Genomic DNA, 25,541 nt, shown 5'->3' with positions numbered 1-25,541 from the left:
ACCAGTAAACCAAAGAAAAATTTTACCTTAAGTACAGACAACCTCCTAACAAAGAGTTGACCAAGTTAACACCTGAAATTTAAAAACCTTTCACCAGACTGCTTTCAGCATATTTATGATACATACATTTATTCTTTTGAAATCTCTACTATGAGAGACTAAACATAGTATGATGCTTGCAGAAATTTCCATTAACAACTTCTTTTCAAATATTGACATTTGCAGTGGAAACAGCTGGTCTCTCTTCTCATTTCTAACAACAGAGGTAGGCAGGCATAAAGGGTAAAGTTACCTCTGAGTTTGACTCTCTAGCCAGAACCCTCTGCAGAGAAGGCACTTAGAAGCAGCACCCGACCTGGACATGCTGGCCAGAGTCCTGAGTGGAAACAAGCCTGTCAGAGAACTGCAGTCTATGCCATTAAGTGAACGAGAGAAGATATAACCACACAGACACCATCTTACATTTATTCACAGAGGGATAAGAATCAGTACAAATAATAAACAATGCTTTAAATACAAATAAATAGCTCTGGTTTCTAAAGGAAACAACTCTATATATTAAGTTTTTTTCTAAGTTCCTATTAAAAATAGAAGACTATTTTGCATTATGTAAGTTCTACTCCACCATTACCCTTTGAAGACTTATGGATAAAATGGTGAATTCTACACTCCAAGAAGTCACCAGAAAAATGGGAGATAATGCTCCTACCTCTCTGAACTATCCCCCAAATAGGAGGAGAGTTACTTGCATCATAGACAGACACAGCTAACACATACAGAAAGTATTTGATGTCTAGAGATATTTAAAAAGACTAACCTTGGGAAAAGTAAAAATAATTTCATTGAACCAGTTTTATGAATTCTAAAACCTCCCTCTACTGAAGTTTTGATTCAAATGTCTTAAATTCATTTATACTCATGGGAAGGTGTTAAGTTCCTATAATGAAAGCTTCCTCTTGCTAACAATGATAGTGATAAACAGTCTGTAATCACCAAGAATGGCACCTGGAGTAACGAAGTGATACATACCTGGTAAAGGAGCAAAGGTGCTGCCCAATTAAACAGTATGTCAAACTTGGCACCAAAATGACCAAAATGCCAAAATGTGCTGAAGAAACACATCCCCAAATCTGTTGGTTGACTTATCTTTCTCTATTGTTATATTTAGGATGCTTAGAGTGAAATATCTAGAGGCAAGTATGTTCTTCAAGTGAAGAATCATTTCCAAGGCATGCAGTCCTTTAAAACTACCTACCACACAAAGTCATCACAGTCTTGGTGCCAGAGTGGTGTCTGTTCCATTGACTTTCTGTGCCCACTGCATGTCCTCTCCTCGTCCTGCACAAGTTAATGCAATCTCTTCCACTTAGACCGCTACACAATTATTAGAAAATTGTATGTTTGATAGTGACCAATATAGCATGTTTAGGTTTTCAAAGAAATTTTGCTTTTTCTATTTAGACTGACCATGATATAATTCCAAACAGAACATTCTCATGCTATAAAAACAATCCCATGCAATAAATGTAATTTTAAAAGTCCCATGATAATAGCAACATTTGTTATTATAGAAGGCAAGGTTATCTAGATTTGAAAAAAATGATTGCTATAGAATAAAAGTTCAATTTCCAAATAGAACTTGTGTTGTGGTATAAAATATTAAATTTGATTCTAGTTTTAACACGAACAACTTTAAGATATACACCATGTTTTCCTAGTTGGGATTTTGAAACAATAAGCATAATTCTTAAACAGATTACCACAACATTTGTTCAAAGAATCAGCTCCTTTTTGCCAAGAACTTTCTCTTTTTCAGTCCAGTTGGAGGGACTGCCATAGTAAATTCTGGAACAACAGTTCTGAACATGATTTAAAATCTGTCTCTCACTTCCCTCCGTTTTACTTTTTCTTTGTGTTGTCAAGACACATAAGCGTAGAAAAATGCTCAATTTTTTAATAGACATTAATATATTTAGTTTCCTGATTTAAGTAATAACATTTTGTGTATTTGCCTTTGGGTCTGGCACACTACGAATGTTTCTGGAGTTACAAATCCAAACAAACTAGCCAATCAGAGCATCCCAGGGTTCCAATCACAATTTGGGATACAATCCTATTTATTCTGGATGATGCTCAATTCCATACATAGTGCAGGGAAAAAACATCCATAAGAACATCCAAAAACATTGTTACCAAATGCTAACATGGGATTGTGCTCCGTTGAATAGTGCCATTCACATCTACAAAGTACAAAGGCAGACGATTTTAGGTGTGGAGACCAATTTGCTTTTGCTGCTACAGTAATTCACAACCATCATCTTCGAGATTTCCATGCTGTTCTAGAATATGGAGTAGTCCTTTTTTTATCTGGTGGTTTAAAGTAGGAATAAACAGGCGCTGCTGGATACTCTGCATCAGGATTTTCCGCCATCATTTTCAGTTTTGCTTCAATGGCTTTTATCTTTGCAGTGACACTGGAAAAAGAATAGCAGAGGATCAGAGTGGGCCTAAATACCTGCAGAAAATACCTGTATAGTTCATCTCTTTGAGCCTCTTGGGAATATTAGAGAAGCAATAAGACACTAAATTACAAACATTTAAACATTTTACATATGTAACTAATTCTCTCATTCTAACAAAGAGATCAAGTCTGAGCCATCTATTGTTTTTTTTTTTTTGAGATGGAGTCTTACTCTGTCACCCAGACTGGAGTGCAGTGGTGCGATCTCGGCTCACTGCAAGCTCCACCTCCCGGGTTCACGCCATTCTCCTGCCTCAGCCTCCTGAGTAGCTGGGACTACAGGCACCTGCCACCTCGCCCGGCTAAGTTTTTGTATTTTTAGTAGAGATGGGATATCACTGTGTTAGTCAGGATGGTCTCCATCTTCTGACCTCGTGATCCGCCAGCCTCGGCCTCCCGACGTGCTGGGATTACAGGCGTGAGCCACCGCGCCTGGCCATCTATTAAGTTTTTAACATAAACCCAGACATTGTTAGGAGTACTTCATGTATTTTTACATTTAATCCTCAGACGCAGACACTGTTCAGCACCTTAATGCTTGGCAGAGAGTAGGTACTAAAAATAATTCTTGTAGAATTGAAAACAACATTATAAAATAGGTTAAATTCCTCATTTTGCAGATGTTGTAACTGAGGCACAGAAAGGTTCATTTGCCCAATATTACACAGCGAGTAAATGACAGAGCAGAGATTTGAATACAAACTGACTCAAAAGCCCAGGTTTCACCTGAATCACTGAATAAAAATGGAAAGAAACCATTCTGGAAATCCTATACAGTCTCTTTTTATTGATGAATGTGTGTTAATAAAAACTATCATTTACAAAGTGCTTACAATGAGCCAGGCACAGTGCCCAGCATTTTACTTACACTGTTTTTTGTTTTTGTTTTTTTTAGACAGGGTCTTGTTCTGCCACCAAGGCTGGAGTGCAGTGGTGCCATCATAGCTTACTAAAACCTTGAACTCCTGAGCTCAAGCAACCTTACTGCCTCAGCCTCCCGAGTAGCTAGGACTACAGGCATACACCACCACATCCAGCTGATTTTTTTAACTTTTTTTGTAGAGATGGAGTCTCGTTACGTTGTCCAGGCTGGTCTTGAACTCCTAGCTTCAAGTAATCCTCCTGCCTCAGCCTCCCCAAATGCTGGGATTACAGGCATGAGCCACTGCACTTCACCTACTTATAATGTTTTTAATCCTTGCAATGGCTCTACATGGGTTATCATCCATGTTTTACAGATACAGAAACAAATGCAGAGGTAGTGATATGATCAAGGTTCACACAGTTAACAAATTGCAGTGAGAATTCAACTCATCACTAAAGCTCTCATTTTTTCTTCTCTATCCAGAGCTGAATAGTCCTATATTACACAGGAAGGGAGAGGAGATCCTAGAGAAGCGGTGAGGAATTTGCTTTTGATTGAGATCATTGCTATCCCTGGACCTGAATGCAGAGCACTCAGGGAGTAGGTAGTTTTTGGCCTATGGCTACCTTCATTTTCCATTCTTGAAGCTGTTAACTGTCTATAGCCAGTGAGAGAAACTTGGAGGGAGTGTATACGTGGCCTTTTGGAGATCCTCAAAAGGTATACATGGGCAAGAAATTTAAAAACTAAGTTACAATAAAAAGAACACTGATGTATTACCGAGATGCATTCTGGCCCCTCTTCCATTAATGGCACAGCCGGTCACTGATTTTGTATGAGTCACAGGGAAGCAACCTTCTCTCATTAGGCATAGATGTTAATAGAGAGATGTAAGCTGCGGTCTTCTGGATAAAAAGATGGAAAACCCTAGGCTATCTTGTAAACAAGTGGCATATACAAATCATAAGAAACTAAAGACATGTTCATTGTAACATGAAGACCATCAAGCACAAATGCAGTCATCTCTTTCCAAAAGGAGTTAGATTTATGAAAACCTTCATGGAGATCAATCTGTGATCAAGGAGGTTCAAATCTCATGAGGAAAATAACACAGTGGATATATGCTCCCAGTGAATCTATAGAAGTCACTTAATTCCCTAGAGCAAAAATAAAAAAAAATATTAAACTTAAATGAGTAACCATAAAATTAATTTAAATTTACCAATTTACCATTCCTGAAAACATTTCAGGAACACCTTCCCTTAGGTTTAATGAGATGCTTATAAATCTGTTTTGCTTGGTGCAGGTAATATAACAAGAAAGGCATTTATTCCCCTGCTTGGTGCTCCACCCAAACAGGCATCACTTCCCTGACTTTAGGATTGTTGGTTACTGATCCTTAAGTATCACTGATGCTCCTTCACATATTGTCTTCCCCAACCCCGGAATAGGCTTTAGTCCTGCACTTATGACCTGGGGCTTCTTTGAAATAGTAACTACAAGACTAAATTTTGAAGTCTCATAGACCTGGCTTTGAATCCTGACTGTTATTTGCCATCTGTGTGATCTCAGCCATAAGTAAATGACATACTGCATGTAACATGTTTAGCACAGTGCCTGCTTCAGAGTAAGCTCAATAAATCCTGGCTATTGTTATTGCTAAAATGTCTCCCTAGGCTACAATGCAAAACAAAACAAACAAACAAAAAACCCACCTTCTACTTCTGCTCAACCATCCACTTAACTTCCCCTTCCTCTACCCAACCCTTAGTTCTCCTGTTTTAAACTTCAAAGAAATAACTAACAATTCGTACAAACTAGAACCAAAACTGTTATGGCTGTTGCAATGGTACACAGAATCAAATATCTGCAAACCAAAATTTTGTATAAGGGAACTTAAGATTGGGTAAAAATTAGTATATAATGACAAACGCCCAAGAGACCCAAGGCCTTATTAAAATGCTTGTTTTTAGGATAATGACTGATCTGTCTTTGCATTTCCAGTGCCAAGCACAACGGTTGATGTGTAGTAGCTACACTCAGTCTTTTTTGAGGGAATGATTCTGTAAATGGGGACTACATGACCTTAGGTGGATGGAAGGAGAGGAAATGTATACATTCTGGAGACTAACTGAACACATCTCTTGTCAAATTAATAAATTCTAAGAGTCTGAAGACTCACTATTTTATGAAGACATGGAATAATGAAATGGCTGAAGCTCCTGAATTACCATGTCTTTCTATAGCACATCATCTTACCTGAGGTTAGATTGAGTAGGCTCAGTGCTTGAGGATGGCTCAAGACTGATTGGAAGAATTTTATCATTCTTGTTATGTTCGTATCTCTGAAAATGAGAAATAGAGAAATTACTTCACTTGGGCAGAAACCAGCCCTTTACTGTAGTGCGTGGGTTCAGAAACTAATACTGTCAGTGCATCATCTTACTTCCAGACAATTTTAGGACTACTTTACATTTAGAATTAATGAAAAACGTCACATAGTTTTGGCCTAAAAGCTGTAAGTTTAGAAAAAGATGCTTCCATCTAGTCATCAGTTCCTTCTTATTTGATAGGAAAAAAGTGTCAACTTTCAATTTCTCAGATGGTACAAACACACAGGAGGGTTGCCTTCTTATATTCTTATTTTAACTGTCACATATCGCCTCTTACAATATTTATTTTATTAAAAATACTTTAAACTGGCCAGGCACGGTGGCTCACGCCTCTAATTCCAGCACTTTGGGAGGCTCAGGTGGGCAGACTGCTTGAGCTCAAGAGTTTGAGACTAGGCTAGGCAACATGGCAAAAACCCTGTCTCTATTGTTAAAGAAAACAAAAAACAAAAATTACCCAGGCATGCTGGCACATGCCTGTAGTCCCAACTACTCAGGAGTCTGAGGTGAGAGGATTGCTTGAGCCTGGGAGGCAGAGGTTGCAGTGAGCCAAGATCTTGCCACTGCACTCCAGCCTGGGTGACAGAGCCAGACCCTATCTCAAAAACAAAAAAACCTTTAAATTTTGCAAAGTACCAACTGAGCATAATATTTAACTCTTAACAGGCCTGAGTGAAGAACAAAAGTTGTAACAGCTTTCAGTTGTTGATACAGAAAACATTCTACAGTAAAGTAGTAGTTTAATTTGATGTCAGATAATTACATACTTTTTTTTTTCTTTGAAAATTTTATTAGAAACAGTAAAGACAGGGTCTCACTATGTTGCACAGGCTGGCCTTGAACTCCTGGGCTGAAGCCATCCTCCTGCCTCAGCCTCCCAAAGTGCTGGGATTACAGGCATGAGCCACCATGCCCTAGCCAGATAACTACATACTTCTTGTAAAAAGTAAATATAATATTGAAGAGCAATCAAGAGCCTCTGGTCAAAAAAGATTTATAGGAGAAGAGAACCGTGAGGCAAAGAGATTTTCAAATGAAAGACAGGAATGGAGAATGATTTCTCTTGCATGCCTTTTCAATGAGATGCAGAACGAGAAAACGAGTTTGGTAAATGAGACTTGATTTTCCCTTGAGTAAAAAAGCATTTGGTAATTCTCCTTGTTGTTTCTATTTTTAAGGAAACGTGTCCTAGAAATTGAGAAGGCTCTGTGATTACCTGGAATACTCAGAAGGATGTAAAGTATCTGAACTTAGTTTTTCAGCTTGGACATTGAGTTTAAATGTCTGTTTAGTCTCTGTGACTCTTTACTGGGAAGTTTGTTTGGGGAGGGGGTTAGAGAGTCTCTGATCAAAAACCATGCTTAGAGCTAAAGATTTCAGTTCCAACTCAAAACTGTCACAAATCTTTGTGCACGCAGGTTTTTCAAGTCCCCACTGCAGAAGGAGGCAGATCAACTCTTGGGAACGCTCCAGTCAACACACTTTACCACCTCTGTGCCAGCTGGAACAGAATGCCATTTGTTTTGTTTTGTTTTTTTTAATGGCTGAAGCTCTTCTAGTGCATTCTCCCAAGAGACTAATTACAGAATGCACAGGGCAGCCTACTGCTTCTCAGGACTTAAACACAATACAGGCACTGCAAAGCCCCATGAACCCACACCCTGGTAACTCCCAAGATTTCTGGAGTAAGGAGATCCCAGTGCTTTAAGCACTCATACAAACTACCCATTTCTCAAGCATTTAGAATAAACAAATTCAAACTCTCCAGAGTCAGAGGCTGGGAAGAGTCTAATAATGCCTATGGCAACTGATTTTAAAAATAAATACATTTTTTTTCCTCCAAAGAACCCTCCACCCAAAGAAATGACACAGGTCTGAGCGTAGTAATTATTAGCCACATGAGAAAATCAAAACCAGGATCTGTGGGCATGTGGAGAGAAATAACCAAGGAACTTAATCCCTCCTGAGATGTTCTCAAAAGAAAAATCTGGCAACACACATGGCAGATACAAGTAGGAGCCTGAAGTATGGCTGTTTCTGGCGTGAAGAGATTGGGGCATAAACAGGTAAGTGGACAACCGTCTTTCAGAAGGCTTATTTAGGATGAGGCTTGATGCCTTTCTAGCCTCTCAGACATACCTTTACTTGAGCATGTGCCCATCGCACCACCAACTTCTTGGACAGGGCCAGCTTGCCATTGAGACACTGGATGGCTTGTTCTGCTTCCTGTCCAGGAAAGGGACAAATGTTAGTTAAAAACTGAAGTGCTTAACTAGCTATATGTATTCTCACAGGGCCTCACTAGCTTTGATGGCTCTGTTTCTAACAAATTGTTTTTGGTAAATAACTGGCAAGGGTTTACAATTTTACAAGGCAGAATTTTAAAAAGGGCATTTTTTTTTCGAGACAGAGTCTTGCTCTGTCGCCAGGCTCTGGAGTGCAATGGTGCGCTATCAGTTCACTGCAATCTCCGCCTCCAGGGTTCAAGCGATTCCCCTGCCTCAGCCTCCTGAGTAGCCGGGACTACAGGCGTGAACCACCATGTCTGGCTAATTTTTTTGTATTTTTTAGTAAAGACGGGGTTTCACCATGTTGGCCAGGACTGTTGCAATCTCCTGACTTCACGATCTGCCCACCTTGGCTTTCCAAAGTGCTGGGATTACAGGCGTGAGCTACTGTGCCTGGCTAAGGGTGTGAATTTTTAAGTCAGTCAGACAAAAATTCAAATCCTGGTCTGTCATTTGTTGGCAGTATGATATTTCGCAGGTCACTTAAGTATCTCTAGCTTTGTCAACTGTAAAATATAGATAAATAATATATAATTTTTAATAGATAATATGGATACTTATTCCTCAGTGGTTGCTGTGAGGACTCAAAGAATATAAAGCATGAAGTATATGATATGCACCTAACATATGCTAGTAATAGTGCTGTTCCCATTATGTGACAGCCATATATACACTTCCATTAGTTAGGGTAGCACCTCCTATGTCAAGAAACTGTACTCCCCGCAAGGGCCCTTGAACCATATCCTCGACTAGGGTGTACTCTCTGGATTCATAGTGAGGAATAATTGCTTTAAAGGGCATGGGAGTCAAGGAAACTAGGCCGGAAAAAGCAGGAGTGAGTCAAAGAGACCGTTAGCAAGGTATCTGTGTGAGTCAATCTATGCACCTGGTTTTCAGAACCGAAAGTTCCTTGACCCTTTCCCCATTAGACACAGGAGTAATATGGTTGAAAGGAATTCCTGAAGCTGGCTAACAGTCACTCTGGGTCATTCCCAGGAAACCTGGCTGTACTTTCCATCCTGCCAAACCTTCTTTGCCCCATTTGCATCCATGAGACATTCGGCCAAGTGTAACCCATGTTTAGTGAGGGTGAAGAAATGCTTAAGGAACAGAGGAGGAGTAGGATGTCCCAGGGAGCAAGGAGAGGCTATAGAAGCCAGTAGGCATTCCAATCTGGTTTTACTGGTGATTCTCCTGTTCCTACAGAACTTACCAGTATGACATTTAACAAATATTTACTGAGTTCTCACTGTGTAGTAGGCATTGGATATTCACTAATCATCCTTGCCCCACTACAGCACACAAAGCTAGAGTGTCAGGTAAGAAACATTTTATTCTTTTAAGCTTCATTTGGTGAATAAAAACTTATAGAGGGCACTCTATTAGTTCCAAAGTAGCAGCAGTTGCCAGCAGGGGCATTTTATTTTAAATATTTTATTTTAAATGTTTTAAAATAATTTTCTACCTGTATACATTATTTCAAATGTTTTCATATATTCGAAAATATTAAATGCCCACTATGTTTTCTTATACTTTCATCTATTCTCCCAACTTCCCATAAGTTAAGAAGGATATGTATTTTTATTTTCCTTTCTTAGATGGAAAATCGAGGCCAAAAGAAGTTAAGAGCCTTGCTCAAAGTTAATAAATAAAAGAGCCAGAAATATAAACTAGGCTCTGTATTCTACTCCAGTGTTTTTAAACTAACATCTATGCCCAAACATGACCACTGATTTTACTTGTCTGCAACAATTCTCAGACTGGGCACAGTGGCTCACGCCTGTAATTTCAGCACTTTGGGAGGCTGAAGCAGGCAGGTTGCTTGAGCTCAGGAGTTTGATCAGCCTGACAACATGATGAACCCCTGACTTTACAAAAAATACAAAAATTAGCTGGTGTGGTTGTGTGTGCCTGTGGTCCCAGCTACCTGGGAGGCTGAGATGGGAGGACTACTTGAATCCAGGAAGTTGAGGTTGCACTAAGCTGTGATCGTGCCACTATACTCCAGCCTGGATGACAGAGAGAGACCGTGTCTCGGGACAAAAAAAGAAGAAGAAAAAAAAAAGGAATTATCACTGCACTTCATTTTATCATTAAGAAAGAATAAAATATTTAAAAATGCTGGCCAGGTGTGGTGGCTCACACCTGGAATCCCAGCACTCTGGGAGGCACAGAAGGGCAGTTTGCTTGAGCCCAGGAGTTTGAAGCCAGACTGGGCAACATGGTGAAACGCCGTCTCTACAAAAAATGCAAAAATTAGCCAGGCATGCTGGCATGTGCCTGTAGTCCCAGCTATTGCAGCGGCTGAGGTGGGAGCATCACTTGAACCCAGAGGTCAAGGGTGTAGTGGGTAATGATTGTGTCACTGCACTCCAGCCTAGGTAACAGAGCAAGACCGTATTAAAAAAAAAAAAAAAAAAAAAAGAATGCTAATTATATAGTGCATTATTTCACTTCACTCAAAATACTTGAACAATTAGAGTAACAATGTATTACTTATTGGCTATCATATTTTAAAAAATTAGAGGAAATAAAAAATACCCAGCACTGGCAAGGAGAAATGACACTACCATACAATCTCAGAACATACTGACATATCATTTCTTGAAGACAATCTGGCAGCTGTATTAAGAAAACTATAGGCTGGGCACAGTGGCTCACACCTGTAATCCCAGCACTTTGGGAGGCTGTAGCGGGCGGATCACCCGAGGTCAGGAGTTTGAGACCCGCCTGATCAACACGGAGAAACCCTGACTCTATTAAAATACAAAATTAGCTGGGCGTGGTGGCACATGCCTGTAATCCCTGCTACTCGGGAGGCTGAGGCAGAAGAATCGCTTGAACCCGGGAGGCAGAGGGTGCGGTGGGCTGAGATCGTGCCATTGCACTCCAGCCTGGGCAACAAGAGTGAAACTCTGTCAAAAAAAAAAAAACAAGAAAAGAAAAGAAAACTATGCATGGACTTTGATGATGCCATTCCATCTCCACAAATGTGGCAAATATACATAATTAGAGCTGTAAAATACTCACTCTTGTGATATTTATACTAGTGAATCAACCCAAATACCAGTGAAACAACCCAAATAGCTAACAATTGGGGACTAGTCAAATATTATATATTCACATTATGTAGTCATCAAAATGATTAGTTTTAAACGCAGTCTAAGTCACATACAATCATAAAATGCCCAAATCTCAGATACAGATCAATGATTTTACCTCCCCACACACACAGGTACATACAAACACCAGTGAAACCACAATATCAAGATACAGAATGGTATCTTGATGTGATTAAATGGTAGAAAATTTTAGTATACTTTGAATGATAAACATGATAACATGATTCTGTTTGTGTTGCAACACTGCATAATGTGTGTTTATGTGTGTGTGAATGTGAAGAAACAAAAAAAGACTGGAAAGATATATGACTAAATGTTAACAGTGATTATTTCTGCGTATTAGGCCAAGTGATTTACATTTTCTTTCTCAGTTATCTATCTATCTATCTATTTTTTTCTGAGATGGAGTCTCACTCTGTTGCCCAGGCTGGAGTGCAGTGGCGCGATCTCGGCTCACTGCAAGCTCTGCCTCCCAGGTTCACACCGTTCTCCTGCCTCAGCCTCCCGAGTATCTGGGACTACAGGCGCCCGCCGCCAGGCCCAGCTCATTTGTTTTATATTTTCAGTAGAGACAGGGTTTCACCATGTTAGCCAGGATGGTCTCGATCTCCTGACCCTGTGATCTGCCCGCCTCGGCCTCCCAAAGTGCAGGGATTACGGGAGTGAGCCACTGCACCCGGCCAGTTATCTATATTTTCATCTATAATATTCACACATTAATTTCAGAATAAAGAAAAACACTCCTACAAATTATTGTTATTATTATGAGATGGAGTCTTGCTCTGTCGCCCAGGCTGGATGGAGTATAGTGGTGTGATCATAGCTCACTGCAGCCTTGAATTCCTGGGCTCAAGTGATCCTCTTGCCTCAGCCTCCCAAGTAGCTAGGACTATAGGTGCACCATCACACATAATTAAAAAAATTTTTTTTAGAGACAGGGTCTCACTATGTTGCCCAGGCTGGTCTCAAACAATCTCCCCATCTCAGCCTCCTGGGTAGTTGTGATCACAGGTGTGAGCCAGGCCCAAATTATTAACATAACATTAACTATGCGATGTTCTTACATATGATGAATAAATTTATAAGTACTATGCAGCATCTCTACATTTATTAACAATCAAATTCAATTTCTTTATCAATGCACTTCCACTTCAAGGACTAAATTTTAATACAAGGAGATCCATGTATATATCATGGTTGAAGGTGAATGCTCTCTTCTACATACATTAAAATTTATATGCATTTGTTCTGAGACCTTGAGAAGAAATAATAAAAGAGTCTTTGTGGGTGTCTCATCACAGGTAGGTTTCTGTACCAGAAGGCAAAACTACTGAAAGAAAAGAAGGCTTTGTCAGTTGGCCAGCCAGTAAAGCAACAAACAAAAGAGAATAGAGAAGGGGATGTATATGTGCTCAATGTGGGCATCCCAATGCATTTGGTCAAAAATGTAGGTCAGTCAGTTGCCTTAAACCTTGGCCAAGGGAGAGAGAATTGTGAAAGTCACTAATTCATTTGTTTACTGAGGATCTCTTTTAGGACTCAATGTAAGGCACACAGATGAATCAGACATGGCTCTTGCCTACAGAGAACTGCTATTCTAGTAGGCAAGAGAGATGCACAAATAATGATGACAGAGCTTGATAAATACTATAAAATGGTGAGAAAGCTTAATTACCTGCTTAGTTTCAAAGTTAACAAAACAGTAGCCTCGAGGCTGTCCCTCCAAAGCACCTGACTTGTGGAAGAGGAAGTCAAACTGCTTTACCTTGCCAAACTTCTGGAGGAGCTTGAGGAGGTGGTATCTGTGGAGAAAGAAGAGTCCATGAGTATGCTCTGGGAATTCTGTTGGCCACTCAGCCTGAAGTGTGAGACAAAAGCAGGAGATAATTTACCCCAGGGATGAAATCTCTCACCCCAGCCCCCTGCCTTCCTCTAAACTGCTATGTTAGTTTATTTGGCAAACAGAGTTGTTTGCCTGTATTTGGAATGGGAACTAGAATTGTCATGGCTATGCATCTGTCCAACACAAAAATACCAAACAAAAAAACCACACCTTACAAACAGCTGTCTGGCCTACAAGCACTATTTGTTTTTCTTTTGTTGAAAAGCTCAAAAATAGTGTTGATTTATTTATTTGTAATTCCTTGGCAATGAAATAGCATTTGTGAATAACTATAACTCCATTAGAAACACATATCCACCCTCCAAAAGCCAAAGCCTACCCTATCTCAAAAATAAACAAAGTAACAAACACACATGTATTCATGCAAACAAACAACCAAACAAAAAAAACAGTACTGGAGGATCTTCCTATTTGATTTTGTAGTTAATTCTTAGACCCAAATTGCACTTGTGAGCAACTCTACCATTAATCAAACCACAGCTAGTGATACTTTCATAGCACTTGAGAGTTTCAACGACTGATGTGACTGAACATTAGGACAATGTGGAACAACTATGCGACTGAGGCTGGTTTCACAAAGGGCAGGGGAACCCAGCCAGTCCTACAAATCATCCAGCTATGGGTAACTAACCAACCTCAGTTGCTTTGAAACAGTTTATACTCTAGGGTACAGTCAAGCAAAGAATACAGATGGTCAAGGAAGAAATTTATTCCTGGCAGGATGTTCACTCCAAGCTATTGCTTACCACTCTGCTCCTCATCCTCTTCTTAAATTCCTTACTCCAAAACTTACTTGGTTTCTATAGAGCTTTTAAGTTATTCAAACAGATGTGGCCTTAACAGGTTGCTGTGGCCAATCTCAATTCCGACTTCCTGTCATCTGATGTGGGGGTGAGACAAACCAACAGCTCTCCCGTTTCCTTTCCCTTTGGCCTTCCTCCTGGCATCCTCCGTGCTATTCAAATGGAGTCAAGGCTTTCTCTAAACAATGCTGTCCCTGTGATACTAAAAAGGTATCAGCCCACATGCTAAATCTGTTATTACTGGGAATTCTACCCCATAGGGAGTCAGTAAAGTTGTCGTTATAGCTACATTTATATTCACATTGTTTTCTAAGAGAAACTCATCAAAATTTTATTCTTGAGCAAGAATCTCCTTTGGGAGGCAGAAAGATATGAAATGGACCATACACTATACTAAATTTGATACTAATGCACATAAACAAGCAAGTCCATTATCCTGGATCCAGTGTCTGACACAGTGGAACAAGAAAGACATAATACAGGTTTAGTACTGGGACAAATGCAAGGATCCCAAGGCATATTGTGGATATTAATCTGGTCTATCTTGAAAGGTAAAACAACCATGATCCCTTACTTTCCAGCTTCCCAACTCCCATCGGGACACCTCAACCACTAGAGACAATGTAGGAAGTGACTTCAGGGGAAAGGAAGACACCTTAAGTGCAAATGTGTGGTTTTACTTGACTTTTAAATAGGCTTACAGCAAGGGTGAGTCTCTCACACACAAAGACGGGCGAGAAGAGTCTCCCCCAGGATATTTAACTCACAGCTGCATCTTCCAATTACTAAACCCATCCAAATCTTAACGCTGTGCCAGTTGCCACAGAATGGGGAGTCAAACCTATTCTAAAAACAAAACAAAACAAAACAAAAAAAAAAAACAAAAAAAAAATCCAGGCCAGGCGCAGTGGCTCACACCTGTAATCTCAGCACTTTGGGAGGCCAAGGCGGGTGGATTGCCTGAGGTCAGGACTTCGAGACCAGTCTGGCTAACATGGGGTGAAACCCTGTCTTTACTAAAAACACAAAAAAATTAGCCAGGCGAGGTGGCACATGCCTGTAGTCCCAGCTACCCAGGAGGCTGAGGCAGGAGAAGCGATTGAATCCGGGAGGCGGAGGTTGCAGTGAGCCGAGATAGCACCACTGCACTCCCAGCCTGATGACAGAGCAAGACCCATCTCAAAAGAACAAAACAAACAAAACAAAAAAACAACCAAAAAAAAAAAAAAAAAAAAAAAAAAATCTAAGGCTACTGTGGGCTGGTCATCTTTTCATTAGCTCCATTCTACTTAATAGCAGGAAGGTAACACGACTGGCATTTCCTAAGGAATGAATTTTAATTTACTCAGAAAAAAGAAAAAAAACACACTGACAAAAGATTACTCTTTGTAAAGCTAACAAACACATTCTGCCCAAGAAGTGCGACCTTAAGATTCCAGGAACATCTGCTTAGGTCTGTGTCTTTCAACTTCTCCAGGATTTCTTTTCTTGTTTGATAATTTCTTAAAACTATCGGAACACCGAAACAAAAGGAATGAAATGTTTACTATTTTGCTTCCTGGAGATGGGAACTGCAGGCTCTGATAGTGAAAAAAGCCTGAAGGATCTTGCTTTCACATCTGCAAGCACTTTTATCTGCTGCTGAAGTGTGGGAGAGCACACTACTCAGCATAGGCTTGCTTCACTTAATGAAATGTGCGCCCTGCAGCCTTCAGGAGCTAGAAAATTAGCACACCAGCCCCACACATATATCTGCAACTTAATCAGTGTTTTCTGTAATTGGTCTTTAAGAGGGCTTTTCTGCCTAATGGCACAGAAGTAATTAATCTATACAAATGTTAAAACAGATACCTAGAGCCAAACAGGCATATGGGCTATGCAGATGAATAAAACTAGGTTCCTGCCTTCAAGGACCTCACATTCTAGTTAAGAGAGAGAGAGACGTAATCACACAAGATTACAAAACAATGTGATGCTTGTACACAGAGAGGATGAATATGAGCATACAGAAAGAAGACCAACAGTGCAGGGAAGGTGGTGGTTAAGGAGAGCTTCGTGAAAGGAGTGATATCTGTGACTGGGTTGTGTCAGTGTGAGTGAGTACTAAGCAATGTGCAAAGACAAAGGTGAAAAAGGGTCTGATCCATTGGAATAGAGTGGGGGTAGCCAGTAAGATGGGGCTGAAAGGTAGGCAGAGGACAGGTTGTGAAGGATGTCAGGGGCTGAGGGAATTTTAATTTCATGTTGTAGGCAATTGGAAGCCCATGAAATGACATTTAAGATTATTTTTGGTGCACAATTTGTTGTAGAGAAAATGTTCTTTATAAATGTATATAGAAATTACTATGAGATGGGTATTTATGTTTTATGCTAAGTACATTATAAAATGGTCTTGTTGTGTTTCCAATTTAAGTAACCAAACAATGAAGGCTGTTTCACGTAAACCAAGTCATAAAAAGAAGTGTGGACAATGAGGAGACATAAGGAACAGGCTGAGAGAGAAACAGGTTTCTTCCGGGGTGAACACACTGTTCTCGCATGCTCATGTGTTCATTTTCCCTTGCATTCCAGCTTACCTAGTTTATCCCTGAAAGTCTGTATCAGGAGGCCATTTCCACCTGGATGGCTCTCCACTGCTTTTAAGTTTACTTAACATAACCGCAAACTGAATTCCTCCCTGCCACAAACTGATGATCCTTCCAGCTATCCCTCGGGTCAGGGGGGACATGATCTTTTTATATTCCTCAGGTAAGAAATCTCAGGATCACCTCAACCTTCCACTCCATTTCAATCACTTTCCTCATCTCAGACTCACTCATCAGTCTCCAAGTTCACTGTCTCTATCTAGGTGATAACTGATGGCAAGACTGGTTCATGGCAATCTCTCTCAGCGAATCTTCATCTTCAGTTTCTGCCCTTCCAATTCATCCTACATATTGATGTAAAATTTCTCTACTAACACATCATTGTCTAGCCTGGGCAATATAGTGAGACCTCGTCTCTACAAAAAAAATTAGCTGAGTGTGGTGGCACACGCCTGTACTCCCAGCTACGTGGGAGGCTGAGGTGGGAGGATTGCCTGAGGCTGGGAGGTGGAGGTTGCAGTGTGCTAAGATTGAGCCACTGCACCCTAGCCTGGGCAACAGAGTGAGACTCTGTCTCAAAAACAAAACAACAACAACAACCAAACCCACATCACTTTATATTGTCAGTCTCCTACTAAATACCCACAATGAGTCTCTTTTTCATGAAATTCAGACTTGACTGAATGAATTTTAAAGACCCTGTCTTAACCTGAGAGTATTCTATCTATGCAGCCACTATTTTCATTCCCATCCAGTATTCAAACTTTGCTTAAGTCAGAAAGATCTTCCTGATTATCTACTTACACATAACAATCTTTCTTACTCCTACTTATAGGCCTTTATTTACGATTTTCCCTCCACTCAGAATCCTCTTTCTATTAGCATTTCTATGGGCTTTGTTCTCTTTCATACTTCTGTATGCATAATACAGTGGCTACAAATTTGGCATTTTACACAGCACATCTAATACTTGAAAAAGAAAGTCAGTATTATCCCTTTTAGAAAGAAAACCACAGTGTAGAAAATAGATAATGCCTTAGATCATTAAGTTTTTCAGCTTCTTTGTGGATGGCACTAATAATGATATTCAGAGGTACTGCTTACACTTACAGTTAGATTGGGTCTCGTAACAATGAAAAGAAAATCTTACATTGTAAGATTTAAAATAGGATATTTTGATTATGACTGTTCAAAAATTAGAATATTTGTGCAAACAACACTAAATTAGGCGATGGGAAATTATCATTAACTACTTCAGTATACTGAGCCAACTCACTTCACTCTTCATTTCCTATAGAGTAGGAAAAACAATATCTGTTCCACTTACCTCACAAAGTTTTAAGGGGTTATGTAAGAGAGATTCATACGGTATTAGAACTAGAAGTATGCTCAGATCATTTAGTTGAACATTCTCATTCTGTAGGTAAGAAATTATTACATATAATATAGTTGACAGGAATCAGAATATAGCAGAAAGAACATAGGTTTGGAATGTACTACCTCCATAAACAAGAATGCATCATCACTCCCTCAAATCCTAATCTCCAAGATCTATTTAGTCATACAAATATTTCTGGCATCTAACATAGCCCCAAAATGGTCAGTATTACAACCACAGAGTGAACACAAACAAACAAGAAGAGTAATATTAGAGTGCTAGACAGTCAGAAACGCATATTCTGTTGGGAGGAGGCTGACAGACATCCTAGTGCAACTTCAGCAGGACTCAGATTAATAACCAACAGGCACACACACATAGAATGACTAGAAATAATCACAGAATAAACTAAAAAACTGGGTGGAAAAGTGGTTATTTTAAAAAATTGCCATTGTTTTACATATTCATTCATGACAGTAAGTTTGTATTGTCTTCTAACAAGAGGTAAAAAGAATATTTGAAAGGAAGAGGTATTCAAATCAGTTTATAAAAGAGATCAGGTGGAGAATAGGGACACATATAGGAAAGAGAGTGGGAAGAAGGGTCTGTTGAATGGGGAAATGGCAGGAACTGGCAGCAATATGTGGACAGAAGGTAGGTTTAAACAGGAAAGCTGGAGGATGCTCTGCAAATTTCTATTAAAGAGTCATTAGAAGTTTAGAGATTTGGATTCAAGCAATACTTTTTGAGACTGCACTCCAAGACAGGTACCATATATTCACATAAGTTTCATTATGTAATCCTTCAATGTTTGGGAATGACTGCATTTTATAGTTCATCCAGGCTCACCATTACATGCCCTGGGAGGAACAAGATCCAGAAGTTTCTGTATTTCAAAAACATGGAAGGAAATAATCTATTTCTACAAGATAAGATTTACTTTACTAAAACGTCAGGTTCCTTTGCTGTAATTAAGTAAATTAAATGAGGTAATATTAACATTTTATGTTAACCATAAGCTATGACTGGTAGTTATTTCTTTCTTTTTTTTTTTTTTGAGATCGAGTCGCCAAGGCTGTAGTGCCGTGGCATGATCTCGGCTCACTGCAACCTCCTCCTCCCGGGTTCAAGTGATTCTCCTGCCTCAGCCTCCTGAGTAGTTAGGACTACAAGCACCCACCACCATGCCTGGATAATTTCTCTATTTTTAGTAGAGACAGGGTTTCACCACATTTGCTAGGATGGTCTGGATTTCCTAACCTTGTGATCCACCCACCTCGGCCTCCCAAAGTGCTGGGATTATAGGTGTGAGCCACCACGCTTGGTGGTAGTTTTATCTTTAAGCATAAATTTATTACAATTTAATAAACTAGTCTGTTTGACAGATAAAATGTTTTAAGGTAAAGAATCCATAGGATGGCCAGGCATAGTGGCTCACGTCTGTAATCCCAACACTTTGGGAGGCTGAGGCAGGAGGATCGCTTGAGCCCAGGAGTTTGAGACCAGCCTAAGAGACATACTGAGACCCCTGTCTCTACAAAACAAAAGCAAAAAACAAAAAACTAGCCAGGCATGGTGGCGAGCACCTGTAGTCCCAGCTACCCAGGAGTTCCAGGCTGCCATGAGCTATGATTGTGCCACTGTACTCAAGCCTGGGTGACAGAGCTGTGAAACAAACAAACAAAACAAAACAAAAAAGAATCCATAGGAAAAAAAATAATAAAAATGGTCTTTGGTGATACAGAAGTGGAGAAACCAGCCACAGGCAAAGCCCAGCACTTCCAGCCAGCACGCTCTGATCTACAGTTTATTACTTGATGTCTACCTCTGGCCTGATGTAAAAAGAGCGGAGATATCAGTGGGAAAGTTCTGATTCAATGTTCCTGCCAGTGTTCTAATTGGAAAAAACATCCACACTCCAACTTATGACATAAACTGAGGTGGCAAATGCCCGTTTGAATCTTCCTGTCAAGCAGCAGGACACAATTAGAACAAAAGTCTCATTACAGAGAAGTGCGGCCAACACAACCAACGTTGTTTCCACACTTTAGATTTCCATTTAGACAGGCAGAGGTGGGAATGGAAAGCACGATGAGCATTCCCTCATAGCTTGGGTTGTGGATGATGGAAAAAACTTCTTTGATGAAAAGACGTTAGTTGAGAGGTTGTTCAGATTCATAAAGTCACCCTGAAAAGCCATGAACCATAAAAGAGAACCGAAATAAATGCAATCTACTCTAGGGTCCCTGTGACCAAGATAACATAATATATGGGCAACACATCTTAAATACCGTCATAATTTCTAAGGGAATTAAATATATTTACATTTGGCTGATATGAGCTTGAGCGGGTTTAAGGAACTTTTTGTTATAATCCTGATTTATAAGTTCATATCCTTTTTTTTCTCTTTCCTAATCCTAACTCTCATATATACCTTGTCCATCTCACACTCAGAGATGCAGGTTTCCTCATCTCCTCCCTTCACCCTTTTTTTTTTTTTTTGACACAGGGTCTCCCTCTGTCACCCAGGCTGGAGTGCAGTGGCACAATCTCTGTGTACTGCAACTTCTGCTTCCCAGGTTCAAGCGATTCTTGTGCCTCAGCCTCCCAAGTAGCTGGGACTACAGGCATACACCACCATGCCTGGCTAATTTTTTTATTGTTAGTAGAGACGGGGTTTCACCATGTTGGCCAGACTGGTCTCAAACTCCTGACCTCAAGTGATTCACCTGCCTCGTTCTCCCAAAGTTCTGGGATTATAGGCGTGAGTCACTGTGCCCGGCCTCCCCTTGTCTTTAACACTGTTCCAAAGGGAGTAACTTCTAGGACTGATGATATGCTCAAAACTTGCTTTCGGCCTGGCACGGTGGCTCAAGTCTGTAATCCCAGTACTTTGGGAGGCCAAGGTGGGTGGATCATTTGACGTAAGGAGTTCGAGACCAGCCTGGTCAACATGGCGAAACCACCTTTCTACCAAAAACACAGAAATTAGCTGGCATGCTGGTGCTTGCCTGTAGTCCCAGCTATTTGGGTGGCTGAGGCGCAAGAATCGCTTAAGCCCAGGAGATGGAGGTTGCAGTGAGCCAAGATTGTGCAACTGCACTCTAGTCTAGGCAACAGAGCAAAACTGTCTCAAAAAAAACCAAAAAGAAACAAACAAACAAACAAACTGGCTTTCAGCATTGACCTCATACAGGCCAATCCACTCATTCTACTCTGCCACCAACCACCACCCTCCCCCTATCAAACAACTGGCAGAAGGGAAAAACCTTTCAATTTTCTCAGCTAAGAAATTCCTTTTCATCTTAATAGCTGTGATGTAAAAGAGCAGAGAGTCAGGGCAATTCAATTAGTTTTGTGATCTTGGGCAAGGTACTTCTGTCTTTCGGGACTTGGTTTCCTCTACTGTAAGATAAAAAAGCTGGGTCCCATCAGAGGTTGTCAGGTGTGCTCTGTGGAGCCCTAGAAGTTCTACAGAGCCTAAACAGGGATGGCCAAAGAAAGGGTAGTAGTTGACAAAAGATTTTGGCTCCATCTCTTCTCCCTTTTAGTCAGAGCAACTCTGAGCTGTTATTTTATATACAGCTCTGATTATTACTTTTACTTTAAAACAGGGTTCTTCAGATTTAAGAAGTCTGAAAGCTGCTTAGCATGGCACTTGGCACTCAAATCATTTAATGAATGAATGAAAACCAAAGGGACATGGATGATTTCTAAGGTTCCTTACAACTCTGACCTTCTATAGTTCTATGGCTGCTTAACATGAACTACAGTCAAGGTGTCTCCTCTGCCTGTTTGCAAAGGTACTGAGACTTCTGCTTGTTCCTTCATTCTGGGTACAAATGTATTCCCAAGGCTGATTCTAGAGAATAATTCCCTAGAGCTACCAGGTACAAGGATTCAAATAGCTGGAAATGGGAGAACATCTTTGGCAGATAGGACAAAACAGGTATATGGATTAAAGGATACCCAAGTCTGTGTCCTTGCAGTAGCAGAGTCCAAATGTAAAAAAAGTGACAAGATAACAGGCTAACAACAACATCTTATCTCTTCAAAGATAAGATGTAAGTAAAGGGGTCAAACTATATCCCACACCGTTTGAAAATGCTTCCTGACATCACCACCAGAAAACATTCCAATATTGTAGGTAAAAAACTAAGGTAATTTAGACTCACTCGGTAATTTTGGGGTCCAGGTTGCCAATCCATAATCGGTGTCCTTCCTGCAGAGAGCCCTCTGAAAGGATGGATGCATTCTCCAGGGGAAGAGTTTTGGTTTCTGCTTCCATCAATGTCTATGAAATACTAAAGGAAATGTGAACATTCAGGCAGGAGGGGAGTAACAATGTATGAACACAAGACTTCAAATTCAACTCAACAAACATTTACTCAAGGAGGGCATGCCCTCTGGGCAGTCCTTCAAAGGCCTCAGTGATTCCACAACCAGGGCTCCAGAACCAGTTCCCTTGGGACAACTGCTCTGGCAGCCAGAGCACATAAGCTGCCATTTAAGGTGAAAGGGGCGTGGTTCTGTGTGGAGAAACTAAAGTTTTCCTCCTCTGAAGCCAGAGGCTGACTGGGCAGGAGGCCAAAGTCTCTATTACTACATGATACTTTAGTTCAACAACTGTCACCCAAAATAAGCCTTGGAAACCACCAGGAAGAGTCTTAATGGCATTAAAAGGGATGGGCAGGGAAGAGCAGCACTCCATCCCTTTTCCTCAAGGAAGAGGCAATATAGCAAAGAGAAGAGGCCATATAAGAAATCTGTGCATAGATAGAACTGGGTTTGAAAGCAGGTTGTGTGATTTGATGAATTACCTGAACTTTCTAGGCCTCAGTTTCCTCATTATCTAAAGAGATAACGGTGCTTATTTTATAGAGTTGTTGTGAAGATTAAAGACAGTAAAAAATCACTAAATACTATATCTAACAACAGTAAGTAATCAATAAATACTAGCTATTAGCATGCTTACTCTTTTGGGACAGACCAGGAAGAAGAGACTAATTTCCTCCTTAGTCAAGTTCCACCATTTGCTAGCTATGTAGCTCTGTGCAAGTTACTTAACCACTGTTGGCCTCAGTTCCCTCATCTGTAAAATGGGAATAATGCCTCATGAAATTAGGGTGCAGATTCACTGAGTTAATATACCTAAAGCATTTAGAACCATGCATGGCACCTAGGAAGCACTCAATTAATGTTAGCTTAAATTATTACTAGTCTTAGTTCCTGAAATGTCTCATCTCACAGTCAAGGAGAACACAGGATTATGATGGAGACAGCAGTAGAAAGAGCAGAAAGCTTGGTGTCAGAAGACAGTGTTTCAAATTGCGGCATTTCTTTCTTTTCTTTTGAGACAGACTCTCCTCTGTTGTCCAGGCTGGTGAGTGGTGGCACATTTCGGCTCACTGCAACTTTCACTTCCCCGGTTAAAGCGATTCTCGTGCCGCAGCCTCCCGAGTAGCTGGGATTACAGGCGCACACCACCAAGCCTGGCTAATTTTTGTATTTTCTTGTAGAGACAGGGTTTCACTATGTTGGCCAGGCTGGTCTTGAAGTCCTGACCCCAGGTGATCCGCCCACGTCGGCCTCTCAAAGTGCTGGGATTACAGGTGTGAGCCACCATGCCCAGCACAAATTGTGGCATTTCCACTGGAAGTTACTTCTCTCTGAGCTTCAGTTTCCCCATCTTTAATAAATTTTGCCCTGTTTAAAACTTAAGGCTTCAAGGACCAAAAATGAGATGACAGATGTAAAATAAAGCTTTAGGGGCTGCTAAGAGAGCAGGCTGTGCCAAAATTCAGAAATCCCTGCTAGAGAACACATGTCCTATACTCAGAAGTGCCTCAGAGGTCAGCACTACAGGAACCGTGAGGTCAGTCACAACAACTGCCATTACCCCTTATTCATCTCAGCACACCCTATAAAGTCTAGCACAGCAGTCCCTAGTTAATTGTTTATTGAATACCCTGCACATGAGGTATTGTTCTTCCTTTCCCATTCACATCTTTAATCTGTTCAGCAATGTAAGCCAAGCAACTAGGAACTGTTAAACTCTGGGCTATGTACTGAAATAGAGAAATGAAAAAGACACAGCTCTTGTTCTAACCTCCTGGGAGAAAGGCAAAACAGATATAAATTTAATCCCAGGGGAGACACATTTTGTCTTCTCTCTGCTTTCCTTTTTCCCTACTTTTTAAACAAATCATTCATTCAAAAAATAAATTCACTGTTTCTATTATCTAGGACTTATCTAGTTACTGGAGTTAGAGCAGTGAACAAGCAAGGTCCCTATCCTCTGGATGCTTATGTTTGGAAGGACAGCAGGACAAAACAAAAGCAAAATAAATAAAGAAGATATAATTAGTGATACACGTCACAAATACAATTAAGCAGGGTGATGTGACAGGGGCTGGGCGACTTCAGATTGAGTGGAGGGAAGGCTTCTCTAAAGGAGATGACATTTGAGACTTGAATGACAGGACATTCTGATTTTCTCATGTCTAAAATCAGCACTAATACCAATAGCTATTAATACTTATTACCACAAAAAGGTACCATGTTTTACTGCTAAGAGTGCAGGATATGCGGGTCTGATTGAAATCCTGACTTTTGCACCTAGTAACTGTGCCTTTAGCAAGTCACATGATCTTTAAGTATCCTCTCCATAGAAAAGCTTTCCTTAACAGAGTCCCTTGTTATTCTATATCTTCGCCACCTTTCCACATTTTTCCTCCTATTAATGCTAATTCAATGTATTATTTAATGTTTCCCTCTCTGTTTCCTTCACTAGAACATAAGCTCCCACAGGACAGGACCTTGCCAATCTTGATCATGGTTCTATTTCCAGGCCTTAAGTACACTGCCTGGCTCACGGCTGGTGCTCAATATTTACTAAATGAAGCAAGTCATTTCTCCACTTGGAGCCTTAGTCTCTTTTTCCTTCCTAGAATGGGTACAATTATTTCTGTCTCATGAGGTCGTTGTGAGTCTTAAATAAGACAATTTTGGTGACAGCTCAGTATATGGCTTTTTGAGGAATGGTAAAGGGTAAGAAAAGATCAAGACGGCATGGGACTACCAAAATGCTTTGCTTTTGCAATAGCAACAAGCCTTTAGACTACCAGAGTTCACAAAACGCGGTTACATTCATCCTTCCAGCTGAGCTGCAACAACCCTGGAAGCCAGAAATAGTCATCTGGGGAAAGTGCAATCCAGAGAAGAGGAGACACTTGATTCTAAAAGCAAGCGGTGGGCCAGGCCTGGAACCCCGGCTTCCCGATTTCTGGCTGCGAATTCACACAGGCGAGGGGTCATTACTCGGATTGTTATTTCCGGGCCAGCAACAGGACAATCCGGGGCGGGGCCTGAGATGCAGTCCTGGGAGGGCGGCCTCCTGTAAGACCTCTCGCGGGCCCAGAGCTGAGGTGCAGGGACATGTCGCGGCCGAACTCACCTCGTGGCCTCGGCGTGGTGCTCTCAGCTCATGCCCGGAAACCAAGTCCCGACGCCGCGGTTAGACGGACCTCTAGCCGCGTCCGCCTCAATGCCGCCAGCTGCCAGGCCGCCCGTGACGCGTTACGCCTGCGCCGCCTCCTCGCCTCGTGACGTCACGACGCCCGCGCAGTTGCGGTCGCCGCGGTCCCACGACTCTTTCTTTAGTAACCTGGGAGATAGCTGGTG

The 25,541-nt window shown here is 40.8% G+C and overlaps 2 protein-coding genes across 4 annotated transcripts in view; one reads left to right on the top strand and one right to left on the bottom strand.

The window, feature by feature from the left end:
- On the bottom strand, positions 1-25,464 carry RBM18 (RNA binding motif protein 18). 2 transcript variants are annotated; one of them, XM_017884232.1, is made up of 6 exons: positions 25,315-25,464; positions 22,034-22,162; positions 12,865-12,991; positions 7,919-8,005; positions 5,646-5,731; positions 1-2,474 (listed from the first exon to the last, which is right to left on the bottom strand). In XM_017884232.1, the coding sequence occupies exons 2-6, from the start codon at positions 22,144-22,146 to the stop codon at positions 2,315-2,317; spliced, it is 573 nt and encodes a 190-aa protein (XP_017739721.1). In that variant the 5' UTR covers positions 22,147-22,162; positions 25,315-25,464; the 3' UTR covers positions 1-2,314. The 2 variants fall into 2 exon arrangements, with proteins under 2 accessions (XP_017739721.1, XP_017739722.1); XM_017884233.1 differs by having other exon boundaries at positions 22,034-22,152; positions 25,315-25,440.
- The window catches only part of MRRF (mitochondrial ribosome recycling factor), a 69,083-nt gene continuing 68,776 nt past the window's right edge, over positions 25,235-25,541 (top strand). For both annotated transcript variants that reach the window (XM_017884230.1, XM_017884229.1), the window contains exon 1: positions 25,235-25,538. In XM_017884230.1, coding sequence (XP_017739719.1) covers positions 25,345-25,538 — 194 coding nt within the window. In that variant the 5' untranslated portion in view covers positions 25,235-25,344. The remainder of the gene's footprint in view (positions 25,539-25,541) is intronic.

Source organism: Rhinopithecus bieti, unplaced genomic scaffold, assembly GCF_001698545.2.
Source record: "Rhinopithecus bieti isolate Rb0 unplaced genomic scaffold, ASM169854v2 scaffold_13710, whole genome shotgun sequence".
Classification (NCBI taxonomy): domain Eukaryota; kingdom Metazoa; phylum Chordata; class Mammalia; order Primates; family Cercopithecidae; genus Rhinopithecus; species Rhinopithecus bieti.
Note: the sequence above shows the minus strand (reverse complement) of the source record. Positions and strands in the feature narration are given on the sequence as shown.